Raw genomic sequence first — 13,752 nt, 5'->3', positions numbered from 1 at the left:
ACTTTATGTTTGGCTATAACATTTTGGACTTTAGACTTTTTTTTTGTCGGATTGACCCAGTTTTTGTAACATGTACAACTTTTGAGCCTTATTACTTTAACAAGTCAACAACTATTTTGTTATAGATGTACATATATATATATGTAAATGTTCCTCCCTCAATGACTGGGCAGTGTGAACAAGATTATAAGAAAATATTAAACGAAAGATTATTTCAGTAAATTAATAAATCATCAGAGAAATGCTACTTTGTTTTGTTCATGTAATCTCCAGTTTCCATTCAGTCGCGTTGTTTGTTTAAATTTCAAATAACTTTCTTTTTTCAATCTTTCATTTATTTATTCAATCTGTGAAGTCAAATGTTATATTATAACCAGAGATAGTGGTAGGAACACAAACTACTGTATAAAAAATAAATAAATAAAAACATGAAAATAAATAATTGTATAATAACAGCACTTGTTTTGTCATGCAATTTTTTTAATATTACTATAATTTAAAATGTAACGATGGACGATGTGTCAGGACGGGCTGAAGCTCAGTTGGATCCACCTGCAGCCTCCTCTTCACTGGGGACCTTCAGGGGACCACGGGGGAACAAGCCCTGGGCCAGGCCGTAGAGTCCGTGCAGTACACAGCAGCTCAGGTTGCTACGAGAAATCTCAACATTCGAGGCCCTGTACCACATCCCGGCCTCCTCGTCGTAGCGCTCAACAGATGACAGGACGCTGGAGCCATCGTGTCCTCCGACCACAAACACCTGGTCGTCCACCACCTCAATGCCAAAGTAGCTGCGTGGAATGTGCATGGATGGCACACTGGTCCACCTGTTGGTGCTGGGGTTGTAAGCCTCAGCACTGCGTAGGTGGAGGTTCCTGGCAATAACGCCGCCAACCTGAGAGGAAAATATGAGTGTTTCAGTAAAGGGAAAAGGATTAAATGAAATAACTGACCTTTCTTTGGCCTTGGCCTGATTGGTTGACGACCCACAAACCAATGGGCCAACCAGAACAATGGCTGATGAACCATCAATTAGACAAACAAATCTTGAACCGTCAAAGCAAACAGAAATCAAGAGGGAGAACAGGAGCAATTAAGAACTGGAAAATGGTTAAAAGCTGTGCGTGAGGCATATGATGTGGATCCCACACCAGTCCAGACCCATGCATTTGTCTGTGTGGATTGAGCCATAATACTGTTGGTAAAAAAAAATACCCACATGCCATATGTTCTAATGGTATGTTTCATTGATGTTTGCTTCCTATGCTAAAACAATTGCTGTTAACATTACGCTATAGCATCAACAACCAAGTGCTAGCAAGAAAGACAGAAAAAGGCAACATGTTTGGTTCTTTCAAACGTGCATTTCATGGTTTTAAAACAGCCTTTGGACCACTGAAACTGTACTTGGTGACTATGGGGTTGTACAGACTGCTTGGGTAAAATTTAGAAGTCAGTTTGTCTGTGCACTTCAAACTATGGTGACTGGAATCAAGGGATTTCCTGTGCCTCTGCGGCTGCTACGTTGAGATTTCAAACCAACTGTTGTGGTCTGTGTAGTTGTGACTTGTTGACTTGTGCATGTTGGGTTATGGCGAAGGGTACAGGGCTCATTTGACTGTCAGAATTAAGGTAGCTCATAGCCATCTACCTCATCCAAAGAGTATGCTGAAGGGAAATCTGTGCAGGATACTAACAGATACTTGTTCGTTAAATGTTAAGAGCACAATGCTAAATAGCTAGATAGATGGATACATAGAATTGAAAGATATTTCATATCTTAAATATCTTAATTTAAGATATATTAAATATATAAGACATATTTAAGACATATAATGATATAAATATATTACTATATACACTATTATATATTATACTATATATTACTGTCACACACTTACTGCATAGATTCTGTCTCTGTAGCCAATGACCCCCAGGCCGCTTCGGGAGCATCTCATGGGAGGGATCGAGGTCCACTGGTTGCTCTCTGGCTCGTAGCATTCAACCGTGGAGATGCTGCGGTGTCCGTTGAAACCACCACAGATGTACACCTGCATACAGTTGCATTTCTTATGAATTCCTCTATTGTTAAAAGTGAAATAAATGCTCCTACGCATTATCTGTAACATAATTTTCAGCTTTTTAAAAACAAAGATGCTTAGAGGAACATGGATGTGTAAATTGTTCACGATAACAGGTAATACAAAATCATTTACTGATTGCTGATAATTTAAGAATTGGAGACAAAAATATTTTTTACTTTGTTCATTCATTCATTCATTCAAATTACTTCTGCATCCTATAGTATTCTCTAATTTATTCAGAATATTTTGTCATAACAGAATTATTTTTACATTAGTCACCTGATTCTGATGACCATACCAGATCAGATAAGGCAATTGCAGCAAAAACTTCCATTTACTACTAAAATATTGATATTTTGAGACATTTTTATGCAAAATGTAGGGGTTTTGAGATTAAACTAACTCACGCATTGTTACTTATCTCGGCTTTACCCACCTTTCCATTCAAAGTTGCGACACCAGCCCCACATCTCTTTGCGCGCATTGGTGCAACCATGGTCCACCGGTTAGTCTCAGGCTTGTAGCACTCCACGGTGTTCAAGTAGGTTTCACCGTTGAAGCCTCCTATGGCGTAAATGCACCCGTTGTGCACGGCAACGCTGACGTAGCAGCGGGCGGAGTTCATGGATGCCACAGGATGCTCCGTGCAGGTGAGGAGGTCGAGTTTTTGCACCGTATCCAGGTGAGTGGTTTGGTCGCAGCCACCAACCAAATACACGTAGCGGCTTATGACGGCAGCACCGTGGTGAGCGCGTAAAATGTCGGTGTTCAGAGTAACCCAGCAGTCTGCTCGGGCATCGTATGCCTCAATTTTGACAGCTGCAGTGCTGCCATTTTTGCCTCCAGTGGCCACCAGAATGGCAGCAGGGAGGCGGGGGCGGCTCAGCAGGTTACTGAAGCAGTGTTTCGGACCTCCACTAGCATGAAAAACCATAAACCTAGTCATTGCGTCATTGATGATAGGCTCACATTCGATGTTGTTCTTTATCATAGTGTTGTTCATCACGTTGTGCTGGAGGTAGTCAGCCGACAACAGGCCAAGGCGCACCTGGACAAAGGAGGAGTTCAGTTAGACCCTCCCCGTAAGTCGTACCCCCTCCAAGTTAGTGGATGGGACTTAACACTAAACTACAAGTCAAATCCTTTTCTTTTTGTTGTTTGTTTGTTTTGTTTTGTTTTGTTTTCAAAGTTGGGTTTCTGTCATTTAAGGTACCATTTTTCTGATAAGTTTAGTTTTTGTAATGTGATTCTGTACAAACAGGATGTGACATAATCACAGACAGCTGTGATTGACAGTTGGCTTTAAGAACTGTGTTTTTTAACGAAATTTATTTGTGGGGGGAAAATTAAAAAAAAAAAAAAATATATATATATATATATATATATATATATATATATATATATATAATATATATATATACTGTATATATATATATATATACATCACAAATGTCTAATCAACCAAAGAAAATGCGATCCACCCCCTAGGGGTCGTGGACCCCCTGTTGAAGGGGCTTCCAACGTAAGCTCACTGGGGAAAACGTTGACATCGGGTGGTTAGCATTTACAAAGTCTGAATCCATAATGGTGCTTGCTTAAAAATAGAAGTGCAGTGTATAATCCAACATTTGTTTGTAACTGTCACTGTTAGCGCTGAGTGTCACTTGCCAAGTACGGAGTGAAACTCAACAAAGCTGAGTAGTCACTACCCAGTGTTTTGGTGGCATGATTACAAAGCCCCCAAAGGTTAGACCAGTTGCAGTTGGAGTATAAACCAAGCTTTAGCCACAGCCACAGTCACTGATCCATTAACCAACCTTTGGCAACAGCGCAGAGATGCATCTGTGTCTTTGCTCAGGCAAGTGGTTGATCCACCGGAGGATGGCCTCGAACGCTGCGTTTTCTCGTTTCACATTGAGGTAATCGCTCTCAAGCACAGCAGCCAGCTGCTCCTCTGATAGATCCAGAAACTCCTGCGAGACGCCAACGATCCTCTCAAAGTGGTACAGGATGTAGAGGAAAACCCTGTGTCTGAATTCAGGGCAGTGGTAGAAGTCCACCATCTTCCAGATGCCCATGCAATTCCTCATACACAGCTGGTCCTCCAGGAAGAAGCTGCAGGCCTGAACCATCCCTGGCACAATGAACTGGTCGGCAGCAGCCAGGATGTCCACCACGTTGTCCTCTGTTATGGGAACAGAGTGGGTGTAGGCGTAGTTGATGATGTGTTGCATCATCTGGGGCGACACTCCCGGGATAGTGAACTCCACCTTTTCAGGGGTTGCCCACATACCGGTGAAGAGAGTACTATGGGATTAAGAGGAGATCAGTGTTTTAGAAAGTAATAACATCTATGTTAAGGTCTGTAGTTCATAGAATCAGAGACGTAGCCCCATTGATTTCAGTGGTTATCCAGATATCTTAGGAGCCAGCCACATCCTTTGATTGGTTAATTGGAATTAGCTTTGTAGATTGTGAGCTAGTTTATTTCAAGGAGCCAAACTTTTGGTTGTATAGTTATATGGATGGCTGCATGGAAACATTTGTTATTTCAAATGTACCTGCGGGAAGATCAAAGTCAAGTCAAAGTCAACTTTATTGTCAGTTCTGCCATATGTGCAGGACATACACAGGACTGAAACTGTGTTACTCAAAGGTACATTGTGCAACAGGTTGAACACTAAACTAGAAATATAAACATCTGACATTAAAAGTCAGTACGTATAAAAAGTTATTAAAATTTATTTATTTATTTCCCCAGATAGAGATTCGTTTTCCTCAACTTTCGCCACAAGAGGGAGCATAACACAAGACTGTCCGATGAATAAGAGCATAGGACACAGAATTATCTCTCAAACTACCCTCACTTGCCAGTTTATTAGGTACACTAGTGAAATCCTTCAAATGTAACAGTCCTGCTCTAAATCTTCTCTTTAGGAAGGTTCTGATATTCAGCATTTGGTTAAAATAACAGAGCTGTTGATTCAACTATGTTTTTATTGTGGAGGCTGTGGTTTGTAGTACCCCTGAATTGACACATGTTCCTAATATTTTGACTATTTTAATTTTGTATTTTTAATATTCAGTGGGCTACGGTAAATAACAGAACCACTTTACTGTTTAATTCAATCCAGTTTAATAGCACCACAAACTACATCCTCCTAAAATGATCATCCAGTCCAGACTGTGTAAGCATCAACTCAACATTGGAGCCGACATGAAAAAACACTTAGTGACTGAGTTTGGTTTCACTGGTGTATTTAATAAGATGTGATAATATACTCCTTTAATTTATCCCACACAAATAAACTTCTTAAATTGAGAAAGGATTTCCAGTTACAGCAGATGAAGCTGAAAACATCTGGACAGTCTAGGTCAAACATTCAGGAGAAGTACTACTGACCACAGGTAAAACCTGAATGGACTAAACTATGGTTTCTGCCACTGGTTACCACCTCGTTTTAAGAGTTAAATATTAGTCTTTGCCCACACGAGCTAACCTACTCACCGAAAGTATAAGCTGCAGCTACAGAGGATGACCTTGTGGGCGTCAAACTCGGCGTGGCCCACTTTGATCACCACGTCACACAGTTTTCTCTCCAGACGAAGTTGGTTCAACGCTGTAGATGTCATGTCTTTCATCCTTTTCTCCATGGCAGCTCTGTGAGCGGCGCAGGTGTTTTCTTGTTGGCTCATTTTTGAGGTCAGGTTCAGTGTGTCCATTTGGATTGTGTCAGGTGTTTGTTTGCAAAGAACCAGAACTCAGTACTCAGAACCCATCATCATCAGAATCTAGAATCTTTCATTGTGATGTCACAGCTGCTGACTGACATCATATTTACAGATATTTACACACTCACACACATGTATAAAAACAAACATGCAACCATGTCTGCTTGTTAGGTACACTTAGCTAATATGGTTCTTCCTATAAACCAAGCCTGCTTCTAGTAAAACGTCTTCACACATACTGTACATTCATAGTCATGTACACTAGATAAAACATTTTAATATAACAGTCCTGTTCTAAATCCTCCTTCAGGACTGATCTAATGTTTAGTTGATGGTGAAACAGTGTCATAAAGGTAGTAATTAGGTAGAGAGGTAGAGAATTTATAGTTTTATGGACTGTTTGTGGCTAATGTATCTCAATCATTTCATTAGTTTAAAAAAATTCCATCCTCCAAAATGATCAACCAGTTGAATTAACAATTTTCTGGCACTGTTTCCAATATTTATTGTTGTTACATTGGAATAAATTCACTGTACCCAATGAACCGGCAAGTGGGTGTGTTTTTTCCCAGATAGAGATCTTCTATTTTCAAAGTTGAAGATTCGCTTTTATCAACTTTCACCACAAGAGGGAGCATCACACAAGGCTGTCCAATGAATAAGAGCATAGGACACAAGAGAGAAACACCGTGGTGATGACAAGAAAGACCCATGTCAAGAGTACTTTGGGAAAGAAGAGAAATATATACATCTTGTAGGATTTAGAACAAGTTAACTGAACTGAAGCTGTTTGGTTTTAGGAAAAACAAACATTAATGTCCGCAAAAAGTCACACCATGCTCTGAACAGCAACTTTATGATTAAAAAAATCAGCAGTCTTGTATCACATATACAGGATCTTTGCTACTATCATAGCCTCTGTTGATTAACACATCATCTGTGCAGAAATCAATGTCAGATTTAAAAAAAAAAAACATCTTTTTCAAATCATAATTTTCTCAAAAAATAACAATAAGTCAAACATTTTTTTTAAAAAAAACACATTATTTTAAGCATTTACATTTGTTGATTGTTTTTTCATGTTTACAAATTGAAGTTGTGGAGTAAGTGTAAAGGTAGAACGAAATGAAAATGCCCAAGTAATAAAGTACAGTCATCTACTTGAGTAAACGTGATCACTTTCCATCACTGGTGGTGGTAAACGCTGGTTCACAATAAGAAAAATCACAAGCTCTGTTTTTTTCACCCATTTCAAGGAGAATGTGTGTGCTGATTGAGCCTTGATTGTAAACGCTGGTTCACCTCAAACCACTGCTTTATGAAGTCAAACTTCTGACTGCGTGACTTGTTGCTTCATGATGTGGCCGCTCATGAAAACTAAGGAAGCTGGTGGAGGACTCAGGGTAGAGGTGGTAGATGGTGGATGGGGTTCAACTCAACAATAATCTAGATGGGTCAGAGAACTAAGAATTTCAACAGGAAAGTTATTTCTTGGGAGAACAGGTCCTTAACACCAGCTGCTAAAGAACCAGTGAACCTGTGGAGGCCAGATTCTTCTCTTTTTTTGCTGTGGGGTGGTGATGAGGGGTGAAGCCATCAGGACCGGTAGTGTCAACCCTCCTGTTGTGGAGCCCAGGACATTGTCATCGATTGAACATCGAAGTTTTAGCTCTGTTCAGTCACAAAACACCGAGATATGTCTGAAAAAAACTGGAAAAAAGCATGTATCATTAACAGAATTGTTTGTTTTGTGTGTCTCCTGTCATGAGGACATGGTACTTCTGGAAGAAGCTAACAAGACCAAATGAGGTCTGAGGCACCCGAGCTTCAAGTATCTGTTGTCACACCTGACCTTAAAATACATCTCTGTAGATCACTATTAACAGCCTGTATGCAAATAAACATCATTTGGTCCATATTATAAGAGCTGCTGTCTCTAATGGATGTCTGCTGGATCAGAGTCATGAATAGCTGACGAGGGGACATGACAAGTATTTTGGAACAAGTTGTTAAGTTACTAATTCAGTGAGCACAGGTCAGCTCCAAGACAAACATCTCAATCTATTAATATAAAATCTTTCTTTGGAAAGACACAGGAAGCTTGTGGCACATGCCCCAGTTGTTCAAATAGTTGTTGCCCAAGAGCTCCTGTCCTCTTATCTCTTATAATTTATTTTCTATTACTAACCCTTTGTGTCTCCCTCCTTTCTCTCCCCTCCCCTTCCTTTTTTTAACAACATTAAAAAAAAGAGAACACATTTCATACACATACACATTTCAACACCCACATACATATTCACACATAAACACCCCAGATATAAAATATAAACACACAGATAATTTCCATACATTCATAGCCAACTGCACAAGAGAAGTAGAAGTGTTAAAATACAGTGAATAACAAACCCAAACAACATTATGCCAGTGAGCACATTTGCTTTATGTATTTAAGAGATCCTGGGGCAGAGGGCTGTTGGTCTTAGAGTCTATCATCTTCCTCCTCCTGAGGTCAGCTAAAATGTCCCTGATGTTCCTGAACACCACATGGTTGTTGACCATCTTCTGCTCTGTAACAATTTTGCTCTTGTCTTCCATATGTGGAAGTTGATGATACCCATCATCCACCAGAACAACCGTCTCATCAAATCAACAAAGTTTCTTTTAACAGTCCGTACATGACAGACTTGTCATTCAGTGTGTTTACATGCACAGCTTAATCGAGCTGTGCTCGAAATTCGACTTTCTGAATGCGGATCTTGTCCCAGTTTACATGCAATGGAGAAAACTGAATAACTGACGGGAACATGTCCTCCTCCTCCACACTAGGTGGCGATATGTGTCTTTTCAGCAGGTTAATATGGCTGCCTTTCTGGTTGACCTATTACCTCATGTAATAAACAAGAGTCATTCATGACGTAGATCAGCATTCAAACAACAACCAGATGGATAATAGCTCAGCTTTTTTAATCTCGTACATAATGTGTGCGCTACCTAAGGTACAGATAAGTCTTAATTGGATATGGATTCCGATTTTAGTCGGAATAACGTATTTGCATGCACTTTCGGCACTGTCCAGTTATAGTCGGATTAAGGCAATAATTCATTTTTTTCATGTGCATGTAAACATACTGACTGACATTAACACCCACAGTTTTTCATTTTGTACCTGATTTCTTTTGTTCTGTAACAATCTATTAGTAGATGTTGCAGAATTTCATCCTCGTCGCAGTTGGACATTGGGCATTTTTTAATTGCGCCACAACAGCCCCACTGAACCATTGCTCTAATTAGGAGTCTGTTAACTGAGACCAACCAGATGGTATCCCTGAGGTTCCCTCCCGTCTCTGAAAGGGACTGTGGAGCTCATCTATCTGAGCCTCCTGGAGTTGTCCACTCCTACCTGAATGAACAATTTTCCAACCTGCCCATGATTCCTCTTATACTCTTAAACTGTCACATAAGATCATCATCAGCTATATCTTGTATTATTAGATTCTGTTCAGGCTTGCTCCGGAGGTTTCAGGCTCTTTTTTTTTCTGTAAAGCGTCTTGAGACAATTTGTATGTGGTCCTATATGAATAAAACTGAATTGAACTGAATAGTTCAAAGTTACCCATATAGCCACAACAGATGAGCTAAATAAATAAACAGGAACTGTCCCTTAAAAGTCTGTCCTGTCCAAAAAATGCCTGTCCCCCCCTCCACCCCTCCCACAGGTCCCCGCAAACACACACAAACAAGCCCATGCACATGCACACACACGTAGAGAGACGCTGTGCCTCCTCCTGGAGCTCAGAGCTGCTCAGACTTGAGGGAGGAATGGCGGCCCCTCGCAGTGTCTTCGCCTCTCTCTGCGGCTTCTTTCTGCTTTTATATTTCTCTTGTGGATCTACGACCTCGGGAAACCGGAGAGGGAACCAGGAGCGATGCGGGTTCAAGGTAAAACACTCAAAAAAAGAAGCGTCCACCTTCTCGCTTTGACGACATTTGCTCTCGCAAGTCTCCCAAAAAAAAACTTTTCAAGATTTCGAGAGTGTCGATTTTCTTTGGTGACTTTTGCTGAAGAGAAGCGGTTGGTTTAAAATAAAATACTAATTAAAGAAATATGAGTCTGGACATACAGTTTTATTCATGTAGTGAGCCGTGTTTCTTTCTTTTTTTTATCTCACGTTGCGTCAGTCAAGGCACCTTTCTTACCTGTCGCGTCTAAGGAGCTCGAGCTTCACTGCGCGCACGAAGCTCTACGTTAAAACAGTGCGACTTTAAGCAAAAATCTACTTCATAATGAATCTGCACACCTGAGAAACAGGCTTAAAATCGTTTCTGATTAAGACTGATGCCCTGTTGAATTCGGCAAGAACATGAGTGCAGTCAAATACTTCCTAGCTCCCCCTGTCTCACAAATCCACGTCGTTATCAGTCCTCTTAATCAGATAAGACAGGATGCAGCTGTCGTAAACTTAAAAAAAGAAAGAAATAAAGAAAAAAAACTAAATACATTTGCTTCATCATTCGTGTTTATTGTTTTTTTCGTAAGTTAAATGCTCAGATTTGCTTAAACACCTATAAGTAGCTGAAGTCGTACCTGTCCGGTCTGTGGATACGCAGACTCGTCTTTTTCTGCTTCATATCAAACTCTTCTAAATAAAAAGCGAATAATAAAAATTTCCACTTCATTGCAAATATTAGCATCTCTAAAGTATTATTTCCGTATCTGGTGTGTCTCATTTAATCCATGAAACAGCGCTGAATATCGATAACGTTAAATTGTCGAGGGCCGTTTTTTTTGCAAAACAAAGGCCAGAAGTCAATAGTTTTGTGTTGTAGGTGAGTGGGAGATAATAAAGCCCATTTCCTGCCTTTTGTGCGACCTGTTAAAAACATTTGATGCGCCTCTTCACTTGCTGATCTGGTTCTGCACAACAGTCACGTCTTTGGTCTCGATTCAACCACTGTTTGCTCTGTAGTTCAAAATGTATTGATTCTGGAGAGGAAGCAAAATTGACCTTTAGTAAAATTCTTAAGACACGTTGAAACATTACCATGAATCTGCTAACTCATCGAAGTGCCCTTTTCAAAGATGACGTGGGAAAGATTTTTCTGTCAACATGTAGTAATTTCTTGGTCTTGGCAGGTCTTCTACTCATCAGGCTGGTTTAATCTTTAATCTCTTTAAAAAGTTACTGAGAAGAGTGGAGCTAATGTTGTGCGGATGCATTTTGGGTGATTATTTTCCACTTTAACAGGTGTTTTGTTTGTTTAAAACCGGAGGTTATTACAGTTTCCCAGAAGCGCACGTGACATCTTTAGATGTTTTGTTTGAGTCCAAATCCTTAGGTTGTTGACTTTATTGTCGTACTGGACAGAGAAGAGCAGAAAACCGCAGTAATTAGAAGCTAATGCTGAGCAGTGTTTGGCCTTTTTGAATGATCAGTGTAGTTGTCGGTCAGTATTCTCGCAACATCTCTCATCTATGTGTTTCTTCTCGAACCTTTCTGACCACCTGGGTGGAAATCTTTGTGAGTTTGTACACCAGCGGTTAAATTGTCTTGGAAAATTGGAGCTCAGGCTTTGACTGTCAATCTGTGGATTATGTGATGTTAAAAAACAAAAACGGTTATTATACTTTGATAGAACAAAACCTGATGTCTTCGGAGTTGGATGCAGTCTCATTTTAGGTTGTTTTAGTAAGGTGGAGCTATATAGACAGTGCTAAAAGAAAATCAGTGTTTTGATTTAGAAATCTTGCTGCTTAATTTTGTGGGAGTAGTCAAGAGAAACCTGTAGTGAGACCCAGAACGAGGCAGGACTGAAAGTGGACTAGACGATGGTGTGGAAAGATGGATGGATCGATGAATGCTTTATTCATCCCAAAGTGGGAAATTTCACAGTTGCAGCAGCAATGTACAGGCACTCAACACCAAACATACTATATATAACAGGAAAAAGACAATCTACTGTATAAACAAAGGCATCACAAATGTCCAAACCATTTGTTTCCAAACTAATGCACGTCTCTAAATGAACTGGCTCATTGTTTGGCATTTTTGCTTTTTTTTTTTTTTTTTGAATGAACAATTAAAGTGTTCTGTACAAATAGTCTTAATCAAATCACCTCTGCAATTAAACACCGAGAACCACAGAGGTAAGAAAATTATAAAGTTTCTAGGTTTAAAAACTGCATCGTTGTAAGTGTTCACACTCTACAGGTTTTCATTTTCCTGTGTTGATAGATGACTCCTACCTGCCTTTGATGATCTGTCTAGAGTGTGTGGTGTATTGTGTGTGTGTGTGTGTGTGTGTGTGTGTGTGTGTGTGTGTGTGTGTGTGTGTTATCCTGGTTTCCTCTCTCTGGCTTTGAAGTGTTTCTACAGGAAGCTTCACACTGTTTACTCTGCTGAAACATTCCTTCCTGCAACTCCACCCCTCCACCCCTCCACCCTTCCCTCCTTCCCTCCTCCCGACACACACACACAAACTACCCCCTGCCCTCCTGCTTCCCCTCTTCTTTCAGAAACTCACACATCAAAGGCGGCTGGATGGGGGTGTGAGGACCTGCTATTCTACAGGTGTTAGCTTATTAGCGCTCGTTCCCTTCTCTTTGTGTGTGCGTTTTCTAACCTTACAGGTCGGCGTGGATGTTTGAGAGCGTTCCCGATCCATTTAGACGGAGCTGAATAATAATCTCACCTTTGCTGGATCAGATTTCATTGTCTCACCTGTACCTGAAACCACACACCCGTGAAAACGTAGCCTTGTTCGGGCGGAATTGTCTGGGATGAACTTTCCTTTCATCTCACCCCAGTGTGACGGTGCTTTCACGGCCCTTTGTCCTGCTCGCTTTTTTTTTTTTAAATGGCACGAATACGACGCGCAGGAAAACAGAAGAAACTCAGAGGTCGATAGACGCTTTAAAAATGTTATTTGTTCAAAAACGTACGTTTACTTCCCTCTTTTAAAACCTCTTCTCTCTGTTTTGCTTCATTTACATCGTTCTGCAAAAGTTTAGTGCAGCTCCGCAAAGGTCCGGTTTACCTCCAGGTCATCGCCAGTATTTGCATAGTCTGCTCCATTTTACTGGTAGTGGATTTCACAAAAACATTTTGTGATATTCCCTTGGTATTTGATGTCTTATTTATGTACTTAACGTGGAGATTCCTCAGCGTTAAGCTGGTAGAAGCTCAGATCCTTCTGGAGCCATAAAAGGGTTTTTAGTAATTTCTTTTCACAGATCTTCATACAGACTTAAAGATATAATTTAACCACAAGGACAGTAATTAAGTTTCTCCAGAAGAAGTGCCGATGCTTTGAACGCTGCACTCACTTGCTGAACCATGTGAAGGAAACTTTCTTTTTACTGTGCGTTTTGAGAAAGCCCGGGTGATGGATGATTTAGGTGCATGAAGACTTTCTGTTTAAACACATCTGTTGGAACCATCACATCTGTCTCAGCGGAGGAAGACACACCAGGAAATCATTCGGCTTCCTCCACTTTCTCTCCGTCCCGCTCTGGATTCTCCATCCTGCCGTCATTTTTAAATCAGGTTTCCACTCTGTAACCATGTCACGTATCCCATCGTCCTCCAGGCCGTCGGTGTGTTTTTGGCATCAGAGAAAGCCTCAGAGGGCGTCACGGCTGGGCGGGCGTCGGATGCGAAACACGTGTGTTCTCTGGTTTTTCTGGCGTCTGAAACGGGCTGAAGGTGAAGGACGGATGCTGGAGTGGCCACCTCTTACATAAAAAAAACAGCTCTGGGAAATATTTTTCATAGTTGTCCTCCAAGGATTTCTGAGGGAAAGATTAGTTTTACAAAGTTCCTTTCAGGAAATGTCCTCAATAGTCAAAAGTATGTGGCAATAAAAGACGGTAGGTTGTTCCAGTATCTTGGAGAGCTTTTAGATTTCTCTCTTTGTGTAATCCAGACGTGGTCGGGGG

General features: G+C 40.6%; 2 protein-coding genes across 2 annotated transcripts in view; one reads left to right on the top strand and one right to left on the bottom strand.

Moving 5' to 3' along the window:
- Positions 1-326: 326 nt before the first annotated feature.
- Positions 327-5,970, bottom strand: LOC125007025 (kelch-like protein 10). Its single transcript, XM_047583581.1, has 5 exons — positions 5,593-5,970; positions 3,902-4,391; positions 2,521-3,132; positions 1,902-2,051; positions 327-895 (listed from the first exon to the last, which is right to left on the bottom strand). Exons 1-5 carry the CDS (start codon positions 5,805-5,807, stop codon positions 539-541), a joined length of 1,824 nt encoding a protein of 607 aa, XP_047439537.1. The 5' UTR covers positions 5,808-5,970; the 3' UTR covers positions 327-538.
- Positions 5,971-9,598: 3,628 nt separating this feature from the next.
- il17rd (interleukin 17 receptor D) overlaps positions 9,599-13,752 on the top strand; it is a 29,338-nt gene continuing 25,184 nt past the window's right edge. Inside the window, exon 1 of the mRNA XM_047584058.1 lies at positions 9,599-9,755. Coding sequence (XP_047440014.1) covers positions 9,636-9,755 — 120 coding nt within the window. The 5' untranslated portion in view covers positions 9,599-9,635. The remainder of the gene's footprint in view (positions 9,756-13,752) is intronic.

The sequence above is a fragment of the Mugil cephalus genome, chromosome 4 (assembly GCF_022458985.1).
Source record: "Mugil cephalus isolate CIBA_MC_2020 chromosome 4, CIBA_Mcephalus_1.1, whole genome shotgun sequence".
Taxonomy (NCBI): Eukaryota; Metazoa; Chordata; class Actinopteri; order Mugiliformes; family Mugilidae; genus Mugil; species Mugil cephalus.
This window is presented reverse-complemented; position numbering and strand designations above follow the sequence as displayed.